This window comes from Bos grunniens, chromosome 28, assembly GCF_055505025.1.
Source record: "Bos grunniens cultivar Pamir isolate PY7600 chromosome 28, Bosgru_T2T1.0, whole genome shotgun sequence".
Classification (NCBI taxonomy): Eukaryota; Metazoa; Chordata; class Mammalia; order Artiodactyla; family Bovidae; genus Bos; species Bos grunniens.
This window is the reverse complement of record NC_141192.1, coordinates 41,573,954-41,596,455: the sequence shown is the minus strand read 5'-3', so window position 1 is coordinate 41,596,455 and position 22,502 is coordinate 41,573,954. Positions and strand designations below refer to the sequence as shown.

The 22,502-nt window shown below is 44.8% G+C and overlaps 1 protein-coding gene across 10 annotated transcripts in view; it reads left to right on the top strand.

Moving 5' to 3' along the window:
- The window catches only part of DISC1 (DISC1 scaffold protein), a 423,187-nt gene that overhangs the window by 157,424 nt on the left and 243,261 nt on the right, over positions 1 to 22,502 (top strand). For all 10 annotated transcript variants that reach the window (XR_015156615.1, XR_015156616.1, XM_086381280.1 and 7 more), the window contains one exon: positions 381 to 607. Coding sequence is in view for 8 of the 10 variants with exons in the window: in XM_086381280.1 (XP_086237406.1) it covers positions 381 to 607 (227 nt within the window). In the remaining 2 variants the exon portion in view is untranslated. The remainder of the gene's footprint in view (positions 1 to 380; positions 608 to 22,502) is intronic.

The window sequence follows — 22,502 nt, the reverse complement described above, 5'->3', positions numbered from 1 at the left end:
TCCTTTCTCGGTCATGTTAGCTGCTTTGCTGGTATCTCAAGTCCCTGAAGTTTGTTGCACTGTGTTCTGGCTCTGTGACCTGAAATGAAGTAAGTGGCTTACATATTTGCTGGATTCTTCCACGTCTAATTCTTGGCTCACCACCCACAGTTATTTAATGCTTGGGAGGGAAGCTTTTTCCTTATGCCAGCTAATCAGAAATACAAAGCTGGCATGATTTTTCCAGTTCAGCAAACCTCCAAAAATCTGCCCGCCTTGAAGGGGAGCTTCACGGCCCTCACGCAGGTGGCGAACTCTCCTGTAAAGAGAGAGTTCTGAGCAGTGTAGTCGACCATGAATGGGGTTAATTTATAAAAACCTGCTCTCTCCATTCTCTGCAGAAAGAAATTGAGACCCTCCAAGCCAGGATGTCTGTTCTGGAAGCAAAAGATCAGCAGCTGAGACGGGAGATAGAGGAGCAGGAGCGGCTTCTCCCATGGCAGGGCTGCGACCCTGTAGGAGGATTGTCCCTGGGCGAGCTGCAGGAGGTCACCAAGACCTTGCAGGACACCCTGGCCTTGGCCGAGCAGATTCCCCTCCACGCAGAGCCACCTGAAACCATCCGGAGGTACCGGTGATTTCCTAAGTGATTTTGGATCTCTCGCCTTGTCGATCTGTTTATGGGATTGATTTAGTCTGCTGTCCTACATATGTAAATATTGGGTTGGCCAAGGAACTTTTCGGTCAACTCAGTATTTTCCAAGCAGTGCTGTGAATTTTCAAGGGAAAGTAGTCTTGGTATTTTGAGTGTCAAGGTCCTTCTTTGTGTAGGGCAGTCCTGTGCACCTCAGGATGTTCTACACCTTGGCTACCCAACCTGTTGGGCTTCCTAGGTGGTTCAGTGGGTAAAGAATCTGTCTGCAATGCAGGAGACACAGGCAGATACGAATTCAATCCCAGGGTCAGGAAGATCTCCTGGAGGAGGGCATGGCAACCCACTCCAATATTTTTGCCTGGAGAATCCCATGGACAGAGGAGCCTGGTAGGCTACAGTCTGTAGGGTTGCAAAGAGTCAGATGTGACTGAGCAGGATGCATCCAACCTGCTAAATGCCACTCTTTCTCTCCATTCTGCTAGGCACCTTCCCCATATCCTAATGCCCCCCCCCCAGGTGCCTTCTCTGTCTTTGGGATCTATTGGAGTTTGATCGGTTGGAGAGTCTGATGCCAACCTTTACTGAGGACAATCATCTGGAGATGAGAGATGTTAGAAAGTGTTAGTCACTTAGTTGTGTCCGACTCTTTGCGACCCCATGGACTGTAGCCCACCAGACTCCTCTGTCCGTGGAATTCTCCATGCTAGAATACTGGAGGGGGTTGTCATTTCCTTCTCCAGGGGAATCTTCCTGACTCAGGGATCGAACCTGGGTCTCCTGCATGGCAGGCAGATTCTTTATTGTCAAAGCCACCAGGGAAGCCTGGAGACAAAGGAGGGAATGAGCTACTAAGAGGGGAGACTCAATCAGTGAGCAGGAAGAAGAAATTATTATTCATGACAACCAACATTTATTGAGTCTTACTGTGTGTCAGGCGCTGTGCTAAGCTTTACCCTATGAGTGGTGTCCATTATTACATCCATCTCACAGATGAGGACAAGAGAGTTTAGGAAGGTCACATAATTTGCCAAAGTCCCAATTGATAAGAGGCAAAACTGATACTAAAATTCGTGTTTGTTACGTCAAAGCCTTGTTTCTTATCCACTTGTTGTGGAGGGAGAACCTTCCCTGTGTTTTGTGTTGAGGAAGACACAAGAGATATGTGTGGACCTCTGACCTTCTGGGAGGTCATTGCCTTATTCTAGCCAAAGATGGAACCCGCCCTTACTCCTATTAGACAGAAGTCGAGCCATGCCCTGAAGGAGAGGCAGCTGGTGGTGAGGCTTGAGGGTTCAGTGGGTGCAGCAACGAGGGGAATGAATGTGCTGCTCGATAATTATGCTGCAGAAAAAACTTAAGAAAGCTTCACCACCTGTAGCGGTTGAGAATATGGACTCTTGCTATCTACTCCGGAGAAGGCAATGGCACCCCACTCCAGTACTCTTGCCTGGAAAATCCCATGGACAGAGGAGCCTAAAGGGCTGCAGTCCATGGGGTCTCGAAGAGTCAGACATGACTGGGTGACTTCACTATCACTTTTCACTTTCATGCATTGGAGAAGGAAATGGCAACCCACTCCAGTGTTCTTGCCTGGAGAATCCCAGGGACGGGGAAGTCTGGTGGGCTGCCATCTATGGGGTCGCACAGAGTCGGACACGACTGAAGTGACTTAGCAGCAGCAGCAGCTATTTACTCATCCACATATTAGTTGGAACCACTTATTATGGGGGGGCTGTTACTGGGATGAACGGAGTTAATATGTATCAATATAGAGGTCATATGCTGGTGCCCGGGTGGCAGCACGCCCCTTTACGGTCATGTAACGGTGCCTGTCCTTTCCATCACAGGGATTTCCATCTTCAGAAGCCTTCTAACTGCCGTGCAAATGTGTCGTAGACTGTTTAGCAAGTATCTGCTCCCTGTACACATGTCACACTCAGTATCAGCTGGGATGCTTGTCCAGGAAGATGTTCACCATGTCCTCCCCTCCCCGTCCCAGCCCTGATATTTCCCTGCAGAGCTTTAACCCTGGGCTCCATCCATGGAGAAGGGGAAGACGTGGGTTGTTGCCAGATTTTAGTCAAAGGAAGCTGACCACCAGGTCTGCCTGTGCCCTTTCTCCTTCACCCCCACGGTGCAGCCTTGGCCTCCCGTGACCTTTCCTACTCCTGCTTCCCATATCCCTCCTGCGGAAGTCTTTCTACACACACACACACACACACGCACACACGCACACGCATGCACACAAACATGCATATACAAGCACACACATATGCATGCAAACACATACATATATACACATGCACACTTATACATGTGTACACACATGTGAAAGTGTGAAACCATTAGTTTCCCAGTTGTGTCCGGCTCTTTGCGATCACATGGACTATAGTGTACCAGGCTTCTTTTTCCATGGAATTCTCCAGGCAAGAATATTGGAGTGGGTTTCCATTCCCTTCCCCAGGGGATCTTCCTAACCCAGAGATTGAATCCGGGTCTGCTGCATTGCAGGCAGATTCTTTACCATCTGAGCCATCAGGGAAGCCCATACACACATATATACACACACATGCACACACATACACACTCATAGCACACACACACATGTGGACACACACATGATGTTACATATCATGTGTAATCATGCATGTGATATATGCATTATAATACACAGAGGTACTGATATATGGGCTTCGCTGGTGACTCAGATGGTAAAGAATCCTCCAGCAACACAGGAGACATGGGTTCTATTCCTGGATTGGAAAGATCCCCTGGAGAAGGGAATGGCAGCCCACTCTAGTATTTTTTTTTTTTTTTAACCCACTCTAGTATTCTTGCTGGAACAGAGGAGCCTGGCAGGCTACAGTCCATGGGGTCGCAAAGAGTCTGACAGGACTGAGTGACTAAGCACATACACACATTAATATATAAGGAATATTTATATAACATGAAATATACATATACATTTGTTTTTACAAACGCAATTTACACATGAGGCTTAAAGTGAGCCTCTTTCTGTCCCACTGTCCAGATGTGTCCTACTTATTTCTCCTTTCGCTTTGAGCAGCACAGAGGCTAGTTTTACTCCTTTTATGTCACTCATAAGCTCTATCGAGGGGAAACACTGGGGTGTGCTTACCTTTGACCCTGCTGCAGGATTCACAATGCCTCTGTGCTTTGAGCTGAGTCCCTGGGCAGCGTACCTGCAGGTGTGACCCATCCTTGCAATTGCACAGAGATGCCCCGGGGCAGAGGCTGCTTTCTCACTCATCAACTCACGGCTCGTAGAGCAGCCCACGTGGTGGGAGGGCTGGGCTTGTTGTTCTTATTTAACAGTTGAGGAAATAAAAGCTCAAAGTTTCCAGGGGATGGAGTTGGTTAGAGACTACTTATATCCACCTATAGGTGCTTCTGGGTCTGAACCATTGAAAGAGTTTCCACTTAGAGGCCTCAGTCTAAAACAAGGCACTCCTGAGTATGGTGGCTGATGGAGCTGGGCCCCGGAACTCAGATCTTACCATTTCTAGTCTGTTATGATGCCCACGTGCTCCAGCTTTGCCTTTTTAATCAGGATGAGAAGCAGTCGAAATAAAAGTGTGACTTTTGCTAAGTCATCCAGTGCTCTAATCAACTGAACAGGCTCTTGAAAGACCTTTCAAGGCGTGTGGCAATCCGATTCTACAACACTTTTAGGGAAATCGGATGCAAGGCTGGCTCTTGAACGTGCTGCGGTGCTGGCTGGGGGCTCCTCGGGCAGGACCCGCCATCCCCGAGCCCACTTGTGCCCGGGAGGTTACAGAGTTCAGTCAAGAGCAGTCTGTCAGTTTTTGTGCCTGTCTGCCTGTGGGAACACCCGGGCATCTTGGTGACCTGAACCCAGCAGGGCTCTGTATAAGAGCGAGTCCTAGGAATAAAAGGACTAAGAGTTGCCCAATGAGGGTAGGAGGGAATATCCTGGGATCATTAAAGGTAGAGATCAACATGGGAAACTTACCTGCTGGTCCAATGGCTAACATGCCACACTCAATGCAGGGGTCCTGGGTTCAGTCCCTGGGTTGGGAAGATCCCCTAGAGAAGGGAATAGCAACCCACTCCAGTATTCTTGTCTGGAGAACTCCTTGGACAGAGGAGCCTGGTGGGTTACAGTCTGTGGGGTTGCCAAGAGTTAGACACAACTGAGCGACTTTCACTTTCAGCCCCCCTGTAACTTACAGCTGGCTCTGTATCCATGGTTTCTCGGCATCCCCAGATTCCACCAACAACCAACCACCAACAGTATATGCTATTGAAAAAGAGCTGTGTGTAAGTGAACTCTTGCAGTTCAAACCTGCGTTGTTCAAGGGTCAACTGTAGTTTCTTCTCAGACCCAATGGAGAGATCTGGACAAATTGTGAAATAGGAAAATCTTGGTCTTAGGAAGAGAGGTTAGAGAAAGCTGGAGAAACAGACCATTCAACATCCTAACATCTTTGTCATCATCCACGAAGGTTTTTCACGGAGGCCAGCTATAAGCTTAGGATGCTGTCTGGGGAGGAGCTGCTTCTGATCGACTCTATCAACAGTGTGCAAGTTCAAGGGGAGGTTCTGCTTCTTTGCCTGGATAAACCACGCACTGGTTTGGGGAGGAGTTTCCTAAGAGCACTTGGCATTCCTGAGATAACTGCTGCTGGAGACTCTGCTTTTGTGGGCGCCTTACGTTCTGACTGTAGCTTGTTGGGGAATCCTTGGGCTGATGTTTGAGAAAGACTGAAAGTAGAAGGGCACGTGCTGGGGATGAGAGACCTGGCAGCTTAATATTTGGGTATTTTGATAGAAATCAAAGCAGCAGTTTGAATTTTCTGATGTTTGTGTTTTGGATAAAATAACATGTGTGTGTGCATATGTTAATTGCTCAGTCATGTCCGACTCTGCGACTCCTTAGATTGTAGCCTGCCAGGCTCCTCTGTCCATGGAGTTCTCCTAGCATGAATACTGGAGTGGGTTGCCATTCCCTTCTCCAGGGGATCTTCCTGATCCAGGGCTCGAACCCTGGTCTCCTCCATTGCAGGCAGATTCTTTACAGTCTGAGCCACCAGGGAAGCCCAGGATCAAATAATTTATCAGGATGGAATGAAGAGCTGCCTTCTCAAATATCCGAGTTGCCTTCCAATGGACCAGAGAGTGGATTTCTTCCTCCAAACAAGAGGAGAGTGTTTTTAACTACTTGGGTAGTAGGCACTCCGCAATGTGAAAGCTTACAGGGTAGGGATGGGTGAGGGACAGAAGCCACTCGGAAGATGAATATTCTTTGCAATTTCCCTCATCCCTGGGATTCCAGTCCTTTGGCTTTAGAACAAACTCCTTGTTTCTTCCTTCAAGTCTTCCTGTGATGGGAGAGGTCTAGAAGGACAGCTATTTTTCTGGTAAGCCTGATTCACTCTCCCTTGGGAACCTACCCTTCCCTTCTCTGTAGTGGGATTGGGGGGTGGACTAGGGGATGGGAAGAATGGGGACAGAGGGAGGGAGGAGGTGACAGTTTCTGGGGTTTTCCTGGACCATGTCTCCCCATGTGGGATGTGAGTGTCCGTCTGTTTATTTCTGTAAGTGGAGGAGGGTTGTGATTTGCAGCTCATCTGCCTCCAGGGTGGTCAGCTCAGCCCCTTTTGTTGGTCTGGGAGCCTTGAGCATGAGTGGAGGCAGGGCCGACTGTGACCTTGGCTGACCGCAAAGCCAGGTAGGAATGTAGTAGTAACTGACAGAGTGAGGGCTCCATTACTTGCTAACATTCCTTAGAGATGCTTGGCTGCTTTGTATTAGTCTGTGGTTGAGTTCTTCATTCCTCGGCTCCTGGAATTTTTCATGCTTCAAATGAAATGCATTCTGGCAGCTCATGGATGAATCGTCTCCGGTTGTACAGTTGGGAGAAACATGTCACATCTTTTTATAAACCATTGGCACAGACTGCAAAACAAACACAAGCTCTGGTTACTGCGAGACTGGTTGGACCTTGGTGGGTGTGTCTGAGTTGCTGGGGGTGTGGGTGGAGAGCTGGGCCTGCTCCCTGGTCCCCATGACTTAACCTCCTAGGGCCCCTTGGCATGGCTGACCAGTTCTTAGAGGTGCTCAAGCCTCCCATCATACCTACCCTCAGCCCACAGTGAGCAGCCAGGCTGATGTTACAACTCTGTTTAAGTGAGATTTGAAATAATGAAATTCAGCACAGTTCACAATTGACTGGGAAAAAAACATCAATAGTCCCACTTTCCTCCGAGATACTTATCTTATTATAGTTAAAAGTCACAGTGCAACAGCAAGGCCTGAATCAGAAAACAGACTCCAGGGTGTGGGACAAGCATAGCTGATTCTCAAAGGGTGTGTTCAGGGATAGGGGAAGCAGCTGTGTGTGTCCTGGCGATGCGCCTGGACAGTGCAGAGTTCAGAAGAAATGCTCCTGATCTCCACGCCTCTTCTCCACTTGCTGTGATTGTGTGCTTTAGTCTCTACTTCCGGTCTTTGCTTTTCTTCTTTCTTGCCTTTGTCCTTCATCTAGTTGGTTTGTCAAGACAGGGGCTTGCAGAAAGAAAAACACCAATACAGTATACTAACGCATATATATGGAATTTAGAAAGATGGTAACGATAACCCTGTAAGCGAGATAGCAAAAGAGACACAGATGTATAGAACAGTCTTTTGGACTCTGTGGGAGAGGGAGAGGGTGGGATGATTTGGGAGAATGGCATTGAAACATGTATAATATCATATGTGAAAGAAATCGCCCATCCAGGTTCAATGCATGATACTGAATGCTTGGGGCTGGTGCACTGGGATGACCCAGAGGGCTGGTATGGGGAGGGACGTGGGAGAGGGGTTCAGGATGGGGAACACGTGTATACCTGTGGCGGATTCATGTTGATGTATGGCAAAACCAATACAATATTGTAAAGTAATTAACCTTCAATTGAAATAAATAAATTTATATTAAAAAAAGAGAAACTACAAGGAGGAGAGCAAAATAAACATAAGTAGAAGGAAAATGTTTTGTTGCTAAACAGCAGCAATTAGAAAAGTACAAAATAGGCAATAGAAAATTAATAAAGCTAAAAACTGGCTTATTGAAAAAAAAAAAAGACAGGGGCTTGATGGGACTGAAGTACGAGGACTCATCTGGAGGAGGGGGACTGCTTTGCGTTGCTAAAACTGATAGGTTTTGAGGTGAGATTCTGACTTTTTTCCCTTTATTTTTAAAACAGACACCTTGCTTTTCCCACAGATTCATGAGGCAGGCAAATCTTTGCCCAGAGACTCAATGAATGCAGTGAGGTTGCAACGTATAAGCGGCATGAGACTGACACTTCTTGCAGGAAGTCTTCCTTGATTAGACAGAGTCCTCAATGTTCAAGACAGCTCTCATATTTATCATCCTTCTTATTTTGATTTGTAATCATGAAAATACATTAATTTAAATATCACTTTATGCTTCCCTAGTGGCTCAGTGGTAAAGAATCTGCCTGTAGTGCAGGAGATACGGATTCAATCCCTCAGTTGGGAAGATCCCCTGGAAAAGGAAATGGCAACCCACTCCAGTATTCTTGTTAGGGAAGTATCATGGACAGAGGAGCCTGATGGGCTACATAGTCCATGGGGTCTCAAAAGAGTTGGACGTGACTTAGTGAGTAAACAATAACAAATTATTTACAAAAGTTCATTTCTGCTCACAACCCTATAAGGTATGTTGGGCAACACACTGGTTTTTGCAATGTCTTTTGTAGATGAGGCTGCTGAGGGTCCAGATTCACACTGCAGTAGAGTCCTGAGGTCTTTGGCCAGGTTTTGAAATGGAGGGGAGAGAGGTGGTTAGCATGGATGGCCTGGAAGAGAGCGGGGCTTGGGGCAGGTGCGCCTGACAGGCAGGGAAAGGTGTGCAGCTGATCCAAGTGAGACAGAATGCTGCCGTTTCAGGCCAGCAAGTTCTCTCTCAGCCCAACGGGTCACAAGGTGGCACCTGAGAGGGATCAGGGCAAACAGGTCTCCAAACACAGACAGCCTGGGGAGACCACCAGGCAACTGACTAGGTCAGAGGGGTGGCAGCAGTTTCAAAGACAGGGGAGCAGGAGAGGAGCTGCGGGAGGAGAGGACCTGCTGGGCGCCCACAGAACAGGAAGTCTTGTTTATCAGTGAAGGTTTGAACTGGATAACGCTGGCGGTCCCTTCCAGGTCTCGAACACTTTGCACTTTCAGACTTTGTAAAATAGGTTAAAATAAATGGCTTCAAAAAATCGGTAATTCTGTTCCTCATAGCCCCCAAATATGTTCCCCTGTAATGTTCCCTAGGCAGGTGACAACCATCCAGACCTGCAGTGCTCAAGGTCGTTCTTTTCTAAGTGAGTCACTGCTAATGACTGCTAGTGATGGTTTATTTGGTCGGTCGTGTCCAACTCTTTGCGACCACATGACTGTAGCCCACCAGGCTCCTCTGTCCCTGGGATTTCCCGGGCAAGAATACTGGAGTGGGTTGCCATTTCCTTTTCCAGGGGATCTTCCCGACCCAGGGACGGAACTTGGATCTCTTGCGTGGTGTCAGGTGGATTCTTTACCAGCTGAGCCACCAGGGAAATCCACTAGATGAAAATGGAGTTGGTCTCCCAGTGGCCACTGTTTAGAGTTGGGAACTGACTGTTGTATCCTCCTATTTCCTTTGGAAAGTCATCATCACAGACAAAGGAAAGTTTTTACAGGGCCACAACTTGGAAAAGAAGGAAAGTCTTGGAAAAGAAGGAGAAGATTGAAACTACCACCTGTCTGGGCATGTGTGGATGCCACTTACCTGGAGGAAACAGGACCCTGACTTCCGTATTTTGTTTAGTACATTTGAGAAATCCCAAGGAGGAATCTTATCTTACCTACAGATTAAAATAACAACAACTTTATTTTGTGCTAAAGTAAATTTATTAGGACTGAAAAAATGTAAAACAAAGGACGATTTAAAAAAGAGCAGAGGAGGATGAAAAAGTGGCTATATATTTTAATTTTATTTATTTATTTTGAATTATTTACTAATTTATTTGCCTGTTGTTGTTCAGTCGCCCAGTCATGTCTGACTTTGCAGCATGCCAGGCCTCCTTTGCTGCACCCCATCGACTATACCACGCCAGGGCTCCCTGTTCCTCGCTGTTCCTGTTTCCCAAAGTTTGCCCAAGTTCATGCCCATTGCACCAGGTGTGGCATGTATGATATAATCCCTGAAAAAAAGTGAAAGAAAGTAAAGTTGCTCAGTCATGTCCAACTCTTTGCGACCGCATGGACTGTAGCCTACCAAGCTCCTCCGTCCATGGAATACTCCAGGCAAGAATACTGGAGTGGGTTGTCATTTCCTTCTCCAGGAGATCTTCGCGACCCAGGGATTGAACCTAGGTCTCCCGCATTGTAGGCAGACGTTTTACCATCTGAGCCACCAGGGAAACCGGGGCCCCTTGCATTGGGGGCACAGAGTCTTAGCTATTGGACCACCAGGGAGGTTCCTGTGGCTATTTATTTTTAAGTGCTGCATTTTAATATTTTATAAATTCTCCGTGCTTTGTTTTCTTCAAGGAATTTACAACCTTTATTATTATTTAGGTAGTTATTTTGGGAAACTTGTAATATATGGACTCATCCATTCTTCTTTTATAACTTGGGTATCTGATAAACTATTTTTGACTAGAGCCTCATGGATTCTCAGAGACTGAAATGACTGTAGCTGGTTCTCTGGGTGCTGTGACTGTGAGTCAGCTCTCGGCCTAGGTGAATGCATGTGGCCTCTTCTAATAGTTTTTATTCTGGTTAATTTCAGTTTTTATTTTTCATTATTGTCAACTTGAGAATTGTCCTATGCTTAATTTCTGTGTAACTTGCGTGTGTTCTACAATCCTCCATCCCCTTTCATCAAATTTTCTTATTCCTGATAAATCCTCAACGTGTTATCCTATCTTCCGGTTGTAGGTTTTTGGTTCCTGCTTTAACTTTTCAGATGTTAAAGAATACGCCTACCTAAACTGTTCTTCATTCTTTGAGCTGAAGATTTAAAGCTCTTCCAGCAGAAGTAATTCAGTTCTGCTGAGAGATCCTTTCCCAGGGACTGCAGCAAATATCCCCAGGTCTGGAACATCTGCTCCTTACTGGCTGAGACTTCAGTTGGTTAGTAACACGTCTTTTCCAAGCTGTACCAGGGCTTCCCTGGTGGCTCAGATGGTAAAGAATCTGCCTGCAATGCAGGAGACCTGGGTTTGATCCCTGGATCTGGAGAGAGAAGAGAATACCTACCCACTCCAGTATTCTTGCTTGGAGAAATCTATGGACAGAGGAGCCTAGCGGGCTACCGTCCAGAGGGTCACAAAAAGTTGGACACGACTGAGCAACTAACACTTTCATTTTTCCAAGCTGCTCAAGGCCTGCCCTGCCCTGCACTGATTCCTAGGCTGCTAGAAAGTCATGTACCAGGACCTCTAGGTTTCCTTTACACACAGGCAGGGAGGCCCTGTGCCTTATACATGGGGGTCATTTTTTTTGTTACTGTGCTCATGCTGGCCACCATTATCAAAATTACTTTGTACATCCTTTTGGACAGGTTCCCTCAGCTTCCTCTTTGAGTGGTATTGATATTGGTGTTTGATTATTTATTCAATTATTTGTTTAGTCAACTGGATTTTTTTCCTGCTGTTTATTCATTTTCTTTATGAGCAGTCTATTTTTGCAATCTTTTATTCAATAAAATGTGTAAATCTTTAGCTTACCCACTGAAGCATTTTAGGAAGTGAAATTTATAGTATTCCCCAGTTTCAGGACTCTGACTGATGTGTTGCTTTGTCAGCGAGTTTTGAAAGAGCCTGAGAGAAATCTAAGGTTTAAGCTGTGTCTGCAGCTTTATATGCATACGCTTATTCTTGGCCAGTTGGCAGATAGTTAAAGATAAATCAGAAAAGCATTAGTTCAGTCACTCAGTTGTGTCTGACTCTTTGTGACCTCATGGACTGCAGCATGCCAGGCTTCCCTGTCCATCACCAACTCCTGGAGCTTGCTCAAACTCATGTCCATTGAGTTGGTGATGCCATCCAATCATCTCATCCTCTGTCCCCTTCTCCTCCTGCCTTCAATCTTTCCCAGCATCAGGGTCTTTTCCAATGAGTCAGTTCTTCATATTAGGTGGCCAAAATATTGGAGTTCAGCTTCAGCATCAGTCCTTCCAATGAAGATTTAGGACTGATTTCCTTTAGAGTTGACTGGTTGGATCTCCTTGCAGTCCAAGGGAATCTCAAGAGTCTTCTCTAACACCACAGTTCAAAAGTATCAATTCTCTGGTGCTCAGCTTTCTTTAGAGTGCAACTCTCACATCCATACATGACTAATGGAAAAACCATAACTTTGACTAGACGGACCTTTGTTGGCAAAATAACATCTCTACTTTTTAATATGCTGTCTAGGTTGGTCATAGCTTTTCTTCCAAGGAGCAAGCATCTTTTAATTTCATGGCTTCAGTCACCATCTGCAGTGATTTTGGAGTCCAAGAAAATAAAATCTCTCACTGTTTCCATTGTTTCCCCATCTATTTGCCGTGAAGTGATGGGACCAGATGCCATGATCTTTGTTTTCTGAATGTTGAGTTTTAAGCCAACTTTTTCATTCTCCTCTTTCACTTTCATCAAGAGGCTCTTTAGTTCTTCACTTTCTGCCATAACAGTGGTATCATCTGTGTATCTGAGGTTACTGATACTGCTCCCAGCGATCTTGATTCCAGTTTGTGCTTCATCCATCCCGGCATTTCACATAATGTATCCTGCATATAAGTTAAATAAACAGGGTAACAATATTTAGCCCTGACATACTCCTTTCCCTATTTGGAACCAGTCTGTTCCATGTCTAGTTCTAACTGTTGCTTCTTGATCTGCATACAGATTCCTCAAGAGGCAGGTCAGGTGGTCTGGTATTCCCATCTCTTGAAGAATTTTCCACAGTTTGTTGTGATCCACACAGTCCAAGGCTTTGGCATAGTCAATAAAGCAAAAAGTAGATGTTTTCTGGAACTCCCTTGCTTTTTAAACTCAAAACAGAAAGTAAAACCTTTCAGGTAAACCTTAGAGTTATAGAAAGTATACATGTTTAGAATTTAGGAGAAACAACGTACATTTAAAAAAATTTTTGGATTAAGTGGAAATGCAAGCATTTCTTTTAAAAACCCTGAAAGCAATGGGATATTACTTATTAAGTAGTCAGAATTAGGGGAGCAGTGAAATGGAAATTGGATGTTACCTTTGGATCCCTTAACAGAATAAACCCAGAGGCAGGATCATATTCCCCCTGGATCAAATTGTAGGGTTTGAAGGATTGAACTCACAGGAATTTTGTGGCGAAAAGCTCTAGAGGCCCAAGAATAGAAATCTTTTTGAATGTTTATATACATTTGGGTTATGACAGTAGTTGAAATCTGGCACCATCTTGGTTACTAATCTTCAGAAAATAAGAGACCAGTAATTTATTTTCTTACTGTATATAAAAAGATATCTTTAAAATAATTTGGGAGGAAGAGGTGGAAAGGCGAGTAGTTATGACCTAGACATAGGGTCCTTCATTTTTGTGACTCCATTCATTTTTTCGTTTATTGGGCAACTAAAAGCTCTTGCAGACAAATGCCTCTAAGTCAAAATGTTTTTGGCACCTGCATTATAATTTCAGTTTGGAATATAGTTGTTTGAGAGGCAGCAGGAAGAGTTGGTTGAAATAACACTTGGAATATTTGGATAAGCCAGATAACAAATTCATCAGTTGAAACTAAAGCTGTGGTTGGGACCTTCCCTGGTGGTCCAGTGGTTAAGATTCTCCACTTCCGATGCAGGGGACACAGCTCTGATCCCTGGTCAGAGAACTAAGATCCCACATGCCGCATGGTGCGGCCAAAAGAAAGCTGTGATTCTTGATGGAACTGGACTTAGATGCAAAGTGTGACTCTGTAAAGTCAGGCGGTTTCTCAGTGGAGATGGAAATTGGCAAGAGATGGCAGGGGCCAGGCTGTGTGTGTGTGCGTGTGTGCACGTGAGCTTGTCTATGTGCATCACTTTATTCATGTCAGCTGATTTGGAAAATTCTATGTATCCAGTAAATTCATTATTAGGGCTCTTTCCTCTGCTCAGCATGTTTCCATCAGCACCTCGACCCCAGGAAGTCTTTTTTTTTTTTAAGAAATTGGAAATCCTTGTGTTTATTCTGTCTCTCTCTTAGATCCCTTTTAGGGGTGCTTATATGAGTTTCTTGGTGGTTCAGATGGTAAAGAATCTGCCTGCAATCCAGGAGACCCAGGTTTGATCCCTGGGTCGGGAAAATCCCCTGGAGAAAGGAATGGCTACCCATTCAATATTCTTGCCTGGAGAATTCCATGGAGACAGCCTGGCAGGCTATAGTCCATGGGGCCACAAAGAGTTAGACGCTACTGAGCAACTAACGGAGAAGGCAATGGCACCCCACTCCAGTACTCTTGCCTGGAAAATCCCATGGACGGAGGAGCCTGGTAGACTGCAGTCCATGGGGTCGCTGGGAGTCGGACACGACTGAGCGACTTCACTTTCACTTTTCACTTTCATGCATTGGAGAAGGAAATGGCAACCCACTCCAGTGTTCTTGCCTGGAGAATCCCAGGGATGGGAAGCCTGGTGGGCTGCTGTCTATGGGGTCGCACAGAGTCGGACATGACTGAAGTGACTTAGCAGCAGCAGTAGCAGCAGCAGCAGAGCAACTAACAGTTTTACTCTTTTCACTTTCATATGAGTGACACAGACATCTTTTATTAGAAAGAATGTATGCCCTAATAACATTTGACATCTCAGTGTGAGTTTGCTGAGTCAGTTGGAGAATTTGGACTTTACCACAAAGATTCAAGAGCGATAGAATGAATTATCCTTATTTAAGTTTAGACTAAGATCCCTGAAGTTCAGAGAAATATTTGGTAAGGATATGAGTCACTAATGTGATCCATATTCAGAGAAATAATCAACAGACCAAAAGTCCAAATATTTCTCTGGCCAATTTTGCTTTGATTCTTTCATTTCACCTCTTCTGCTTGGGCTAGAGAGAAAAACGTCAAACATATTAGTTAAAAATGCACATGCCCAATTTTTGTCAGATTACTTGAAAATATTTCTTACTCTGATATAGGCATGGCTATTTGTAGAAATGATTTATTAAAAAAAATCTTTCTAATTCTGGCAATGTCCCCCACACATGAGCTAGCTTTTTGAGTGGGTACGTCCTGTGTGTGGCTGCCTTCCCTGCTGGACAGGGGTTCTGTGCTGTGCCCAAGGTGACCAGGGTGGCCTGCAGTGGCACTAGAGGCTGGCAAATATCTCTCTTCACTGCATGTAGCCTTTGATCAGAGTAAGTGTCTCAGGCGACCAGCGTGATCGCTTTTACAGCCACAGAGAGTGGCTTACCTCTGATGACTGCGTGTCCCATCGTGCCTTTGTGAGATCATCTGAGGCCCGGAGGAGCTCTTGGCATTTGTTGTCTGTGCTCCATCTATGTCCCACTGGTGACATGTGACATTATCAGCTGTGAGGAGAGAAGGGTCCGAGGAAGGGAAAAAGCCAAGTAGATGAAGTCCTGCATTTCCTAAAGCTGTTTTTGCTGTCATTTTCTTCACCACTTGTCCCTGACAGAAGGTTAGCGGCCTAAGCAGTAATTGGCAAGGTTGTTAATGTGAAGGATTCCTGTATCTGTATATATATTTTAATTCAAGACCAAGTAGTGCCTGTGCTAGGGCAGCTGTCATCTTGCCCTTTATGTCACTTCTAGTTTGCTTCAGTAACAGTCTCTCCTTCTTAAACTTGTTTTTACTAAACAAGCCAAGGGATGGAGCTGGGGATGGGGACAGGGGACAGGGAGAAGACTGGAAACTGAGCTGACATTCCTGCTCCTGTAGCTCTTTACTACATTGGCGTGTTGGTACATGGTCAGATCTACATAGGCAGAAAGCTGGGTGCTCAGTGGCCAGCAGACGGCAGACTTTTTGCACAATTCTGTTCTGAGGGCAGAAACACTCATGTCTTGCTTAGTAAAAATGGCCTTATATTTCTGCCTCTGTCATTAATGCTCTCTGGCACTTTGCATGACTGATGTGTTAAAAAATTTTTTTTTAATGTGGACCATCTTTTAAAGTCTTTATTGATTTTGTTACAGTATCGCTTCCGATGTTTATGTTCTGTTTTTTTGACTGAGTCATGTGGGATCTTCGCTCCTGACCTGGGATTGAATCCACACCCCTCCACTGGACGATGAAGTCTTAAACACTGGACTACCACAGAAGTTCCTGGTGTGTGTGTGTGTGTGTGTGTGTTTTAGATTCTCCAGATCTCTGCAAATAAAATAACCTTAGCAAAAGAATCTTGAATAGTAGAACAGTAAAGGCATCTTGGACGGTAGGACTGGGATGTTCTTAGAAATCACCTGGTCCGACTTCTTCACTTTGCAGATGAGCAAAGAGAACCCCAGAAGAAAGGGACTTATTCAGAATTCTGCAGAAACTTAAGGTGGTGGTGGAAATCTCTGCATGCCATTAATATTCTTGTGCATCAGAGGTCAGACAAGAGTAGCGGCAGAGTTTGTCCTCCAAAGGCTTGTCTTTGGAGCAGATGTATGCTTGGCATCCTGGGTGTGAGTTTAATGCTGATGTCCAAGGCTGGTGCTGAGGGTAGTCGTGGCTGGCTTCCTGGAGGTGAGAGACAGCATCACTAATGGAGGAAGGAGAAATGGGTGTGAGGTGGTTTCTCTAGAAAATGAACACAGAGGTGTCCTCCAGGCTGCCTCTCGTGTGGCCCAGAGCAGGAGACCAGTGGAAGCAGGAGGACCTGGCTTGTATCCCCACCCTGTGGTCTGTTCTGCACTGTGATGGGACCCTTGGCCTGCATGTCTAAGAACTAGCCACATCTTCCAGGTTGATCCCTGCAGTGTGGTGCACCCTGGGGAGGAAGACCTTAAAAAGAGGCCCAGGCAGAAAGCAGGTTCATTGCTCTCTGGGAAGGCTCTTCTGGTCTCAGCTGCCTTCACCAGCTTCTGCATAGGCATGTATTAATACCTTTGGCCCCATAGATATTTTCTTCTGGGAGTAAGGAGAATAAGAGCAGAGCCCTCTAATGCCTGGATCCATGAAAGATGTGGAAAGTATTACTATGAGAGGGTACGGATTCAAATTTCTGATAAGTCTTTTGAGTTATGCCTCCCGAAGTGACAGCATCTGGAGAAACAGGGAGTAAATAGTTAGTGGCTAGTAGAGCAGGGCGTGGGATTCTGTAACCAGATAGATACCAGATGCAGCTCTAGGTTTTAGCAAGGAAGGTTAGCAAGGTGCTCTGGGCTGCCCTGGTGGCTCAGATGGTAAAGAATCTGTCTGCAATCCAGGAAACCCAGGTTCAGTCCCTGGGTTGGGAAGATCCCTTGGAGGAGGCCATGGAAACCCACTCCAGTATTCTTGCCTGGAGAATCCCATGGACAGAGGAGCCTGGCGGGCTACAGTCCATGGGGTCACAAAGGGTAGGACACAACTGTGCGACTACCACTTCTACTTCAAAGGCCCCATAATCAGTTTTTAAAAACTCAAAGACATTGTCACATGCAATTTTCTTATAGCCACCTGTCCTTAGAGCCTACACTACAAGGCAAGAATGTTTACAATCTATTGTTGGAGAGGTTTTCTGTTTCCCACTTTAGTGAGTTGAAAATGAAATCATCTATTAGTCTGAAACAAACAGAAGGGCCATTGTGACTCTTGTCTGGCAGCTCCCATATGTAGTAGACTTTTTTTCTTGGACTGTGGAGCAAGCTGGAATCAAGACTGCCAGGAAAAATATCAATAACCTCAGATATGCAGATGACACCACCCTTATGGAAGAAAGTGAAGAACTAAAGAGCCTCTTGATGAAAGTGAAGGAGGAAAGTGAAAAAGTTGGCTTAAAACTCACCATTCAGAAAACTAAGATCATGCCATCCGTTGCCATCACTTCATGGCAAATGGATGGGGAAACAATGGAAACAGAGATTTTATTTTCTTGCGCTCCAAAATCACTGTAGGTGGTGACTGCAGCCATGAAATTAAAAGACACTTGCTTCTTGGAAGAGAAACTATGACCCACCTCAGTTTAGTTCAGTCACTCAGTCATGTCTGACTCTTTGTGACCCCATGAATTGCAGCACACCAGGCCTCCCTGTCCATCACCAACTCCCGGAGTTCACTCAAACTCACATCCATCGAGTCAGTGATGCCATCCAGCCACCTCATCCTCTGTCGTCCCCTTCTCCTCCTGCCCGCAATCCCTCCCAGCATCAGAGTCTTTTCCAGTGAGTCAACCCTTCACATGAAGTGGCCAAAGTACTGGAGTTTCAGCTTTAGCATTATTCCTTACAAAGAACACCCAGGACTGATCTCCTTTAGAATGGACTGGTTGAATCTCCTTGCAGTCCAAGGGACTCTCAAGAGTCTTCTCCAACACCACAGTTCAAAAGCCTCAATTCTTTGGCACTCAGCTTTCTTTACAGTCCAACTCTCACATCCATACCTGACTACTGGAAAAACCATAGCCTTGACTAGATGGACCTTTGTTGGTAATGTAATGTCTCTGCTTTTGAATATGCTATCTAGGTTGGTCATAACTTTCCTTCCAAGAAGTAAGCATCTTTTAATTTCATGGCTGCAGTCACCATCTTCAGTGATTTTGGAACCCCCAAAAATAAAGTCTAACACATATACATAAAGTGTCAGACTTTATGACCAACCTAGACAACATTAAAAAGCAGAGACATGTATGGATGTGAGAGTTTGACTATAAAGAAAACTGATCACCGAAGAATTGATGCTTTTGAACTGTGGTGTTAGAGAAGACTTTTCAGAGTCCCTTGGACTGCAAGGAGATCCAACCAGTCCATTCTAAAGGACATCAGTCCTGAATATTCATTGGAAGGACAGATGTTGAAGCTGGAACTCCAATATTTTGGCCACTGATGTGAAGAACTGACTCATTTGAAAAGACCCTGATGCTGGGAAAGATTGAAGGCAGGAGGAGAAGGGGACAGAGGATGAGATGGTTGGATGGCATCACTGACTTGATGGACTTGAGTGAGCTCCAGGAGTTGGTGATGGACAGGGAAGCCTGGCTGCAGTACATGGGGTCACTAAGAGTCGGACACGATTGAGCAACTGAACTGAACTGAACTGGAGCACCAGTATGTAGAATCTTAATAACACATGTGATCAATCATACTGTTAAAAATGGAAATGTCACATATGTTAGTTTGCTAGAGCTGCCACGACAGACTCCCACAGACTGAGGGGCTTAAACACAGTGCTGGAGGCGGGAAGTCCAAGATCAAGGTGTGGGCAGTGCTGGTTCCTTCTAAGGCTGTGAGGCAAGAATCTGTGCCAGGCTTCTCTCCTTAGCTTGTGGATGATTGTCTTCTCCCTGTGTCTCTTTTGTGGTCTTCCCTGTGTGTGTGTCTCTTTCTGTGTTCAAATTTCCCCTTTTCACAAGGATACCAGTTATATTGGGTTAGGGTCATCCTGATGACCTCGTTTTAATTGATCACCTCTATAAAGACACTCCAGTACTCTTGCCTGGAAAATCCCATGGATGGAGGAGCCTGGTAGGCTTCAGTCCATGGGGTCGCTAGAGTCGGACACGACTGAGCGACTTCACTTTCTCTTTTCACTTTCATGCATTGGAGAAGGAAATGGCAACCCACTCCAGTGTTCTTGCCTAGAGAATCCCAGGGATGGGGGAGCCTGGTGGGCTGCCGTCTATGGGGTTGCACAGAGTCAGACACGACTGAAGCGACTTAGCAGCAGCAGCAGCAGCAGCATAAAGACACTATCACCAAATAAGGTACCATTCTGAGGACACTAACATAATGAATTGGGGTTGGGGGCACACACTCAACCCATAATAGACCCCTGTATACTCAGTTTCCTTTCACCATCACCACCCTCAAGCCCAGCTGCCCCTATTGTACTTTCTGTATAGCACAATAGGCTCAACTTTTTCTGAGGCTTCATGTGTTAAGGGTGAATTTCAGTCAAATGATTTAAGTACAATTTGTGAGTAGAGGATAATGTCCATTTACAAATAATGATGTTGTGCTGTAAATTCAGGGCTTCCCTGGTGGCTCAGACCGTAAAGAATCCGCCTGCAATGCAGGAGACCTGGGTTCAGTCACTGGGTCGGGAAGATCCCCTGGAGAAGGAAATGGCAACTCACTCCCATTCTTGACTGAGAAATCCCATGGACAGAGGAGCCTGGCGGGCCACAGTCCATGGGGTTGCAAAGAGTCAGATGTGACTGAGTAACTAACACACACACATTGTAAACTCAACACCATTCTCAAATAGGATTCTAAAAACTAGTGTATACCGTGACAGTGTACCTCAAATAATTACACATCTTCTGGAAGAGGCAGCATAATTTAGTAATTAGAACAGACAGCTAAACTGCCTGGGTTGTCATTCTCCCATTACCAGCTAGCTGACCCTGGGAAAATTACTGAAATCTCTCCTGGAGTTTTCTTGTCTGAAGATGTAGATATTAGGTACCTACTTCATAGAGTTATGAAGTAGAACTTAGAATTTAAACATAGAATTTAAAAGGCTAATCCATGTAAGGAATACAAGGGAGAGTGCCTGGCACACAGTAAGTGCTCAATAAATGTTTGACACTTATTATTCCTAGGGTGGCTGCTTTTCAGGAAGACACTCATTTGAGTAAATTAGGCCTGGTGTGTTTGTTAAAACATTATGTGCTAATTTGTGGAGACAATGTGTGTTTCCAGGGTACCGCATAATTTGATCTGAGAGAGCGGTTTACTTGTCGTTAATCATATGCAGGCTTCAAAGAAACGTGGGGATTCATTTTAATCACTGAAGTACATGTAACTCTTATTTATAAACATTTAACTCATCTAATTTGGTGGTTTTCAATTTGTATTCCTGCTCCTGGAATCATGATTTGGGGACCCTTGGAAGATCCCCTGGAGGAGGAAATGGCAACCCACTCCAGTATTCTTGCCTGGAGAATCCCATGGACAGAGGAGCCTGGTGGGCTACAGTCCATGGGGTTGCAGAGCTAGACATGACTGAGTGAATGACACGCCTGGGTGATGGTGGTAATATTCAGTGTGCAGGGTCTATGTGACCTCACTTGTATCCCAGGCCAGACATCCCACCTCAATCAGAATAGATGCTCTATTATCTATTGTATATATTACTATTCTGAGTAAAATTTCATTTGAAAGAGCTCTACTACTAAAAATAGTTTGAAAATCACTCACGTGGGGTATAGATGATTTATATTCTTCTGCCCCCCATTGCTTCCATTCTGTGCGTACCCCAGGGATGCAACTAATGCTAATATTAGCCTGAGCAAAACATAATTAGGAAGGTAAATCTACTGCAAAAAGTAATATAGCATAAATTAAATATAAATCAAATCAAATATAAAACAATGCATTCAATTATCTGCCTCTCTGCCTTCCTGCTTTAACATCAGTATTTGAGAGGAGACTAATCTTCTTTCTGGGACAGGGCCAAGACTGAGCCAAGACCAATGAACATGTCAAACTCTGGAAGGACGGTGCCTGACCTACTGGGCATGAGCTAAAGGCGCTGACACTTTGGTCAGCTAAATTCTGTCTTTTTTTTTTTTAATTTTTTATTTTTTTAAATTCTATTTTATTTTTAAACTTTACAATATTGTATTGGTTTTGCCAAATATTGAAATGAATCCACCACAGGTATACATGTGTTCCCCATCCTGAACCCTCCTCTGTCTTCCCTCCCCATACCATCCCTCTGGGTCGTCACAGTGCACCAGCCCCAAGCATCCAGTATCGTGCATCGAACCTGGACTGGCAACTCGTTTCATACATGATAGTATACATGTTTCAATACCATTCTCCCAAATCTTCCCACCCTCTCCCTCTCCCACAGAGTCCATAAGACTGATCTATACATCAGTGTCTCTTTTGCTGTCTCGTATACAGGGTTATTGTTACCATCTTTCTAAATTCCATATATATGTGTTAGTATACTGTATTGGTGTTTTTCTTTCTGGCTTACTTCATTCTGTATAATAGGCTCCAGTTTCATCCATCTCATTAGAATTGATTCAAATGAATTCTTTTTAATGGCTAAGTAATACTCCATTGTGTATATGTACCACAGCTTTCTTATCCATTCATCTGCTGATGGGCATCTAGGTTGCTTCCATGTCCTGGCTATTATAAACAGTGCTGTGATGAACATTGGGGTACACGTGTCTCTTTCCCTTCTGGTTTCCTTAGTGTGTATGCCCAGCAATGGGATTGCTGGATCATAAGGCAGTTCTATTTCCAGTTTTTTAAGGAAAAAACTGTTCTCCATACTTTTCTCCATAGTGGCTGTACTAATTTGCATTCCCACCAACAGTGTAAGAGGGTTCCCTCTTCTCCACACCCTCTCCAGCATTTATTGCTTGTAGACTTTTGGATCGCAGCCATTTTGACTGGCGTGAAATGGTACCTCATAGTGGTTTTGATTTGCATTTCTCTGATAATGAGTGATGTTACGCATCTTTTCATGTGTTTGTTAGCCATCTGTATGTCTTCTTTGGAGAAATGGCTAGTTCTTTGGCCCATTTTTTGATTGGGTCATTTATTTTTCTGGAATTGAGATGTAGGAGTTGCTTGTATATTTTTGAGATTAGTTGTTTGTCAGTTGCTTCATTTGCTATTATTTTCTCCCATTCTGAAGGCTGTCTTTTCACCTTGCTAATAGTTTCCTTTGTTGTTCAGAAGCTTTTAAGTTTAATTAGGTCCCATTTGTTTATTTTTGCTTTTATTTCCAATATTCTGG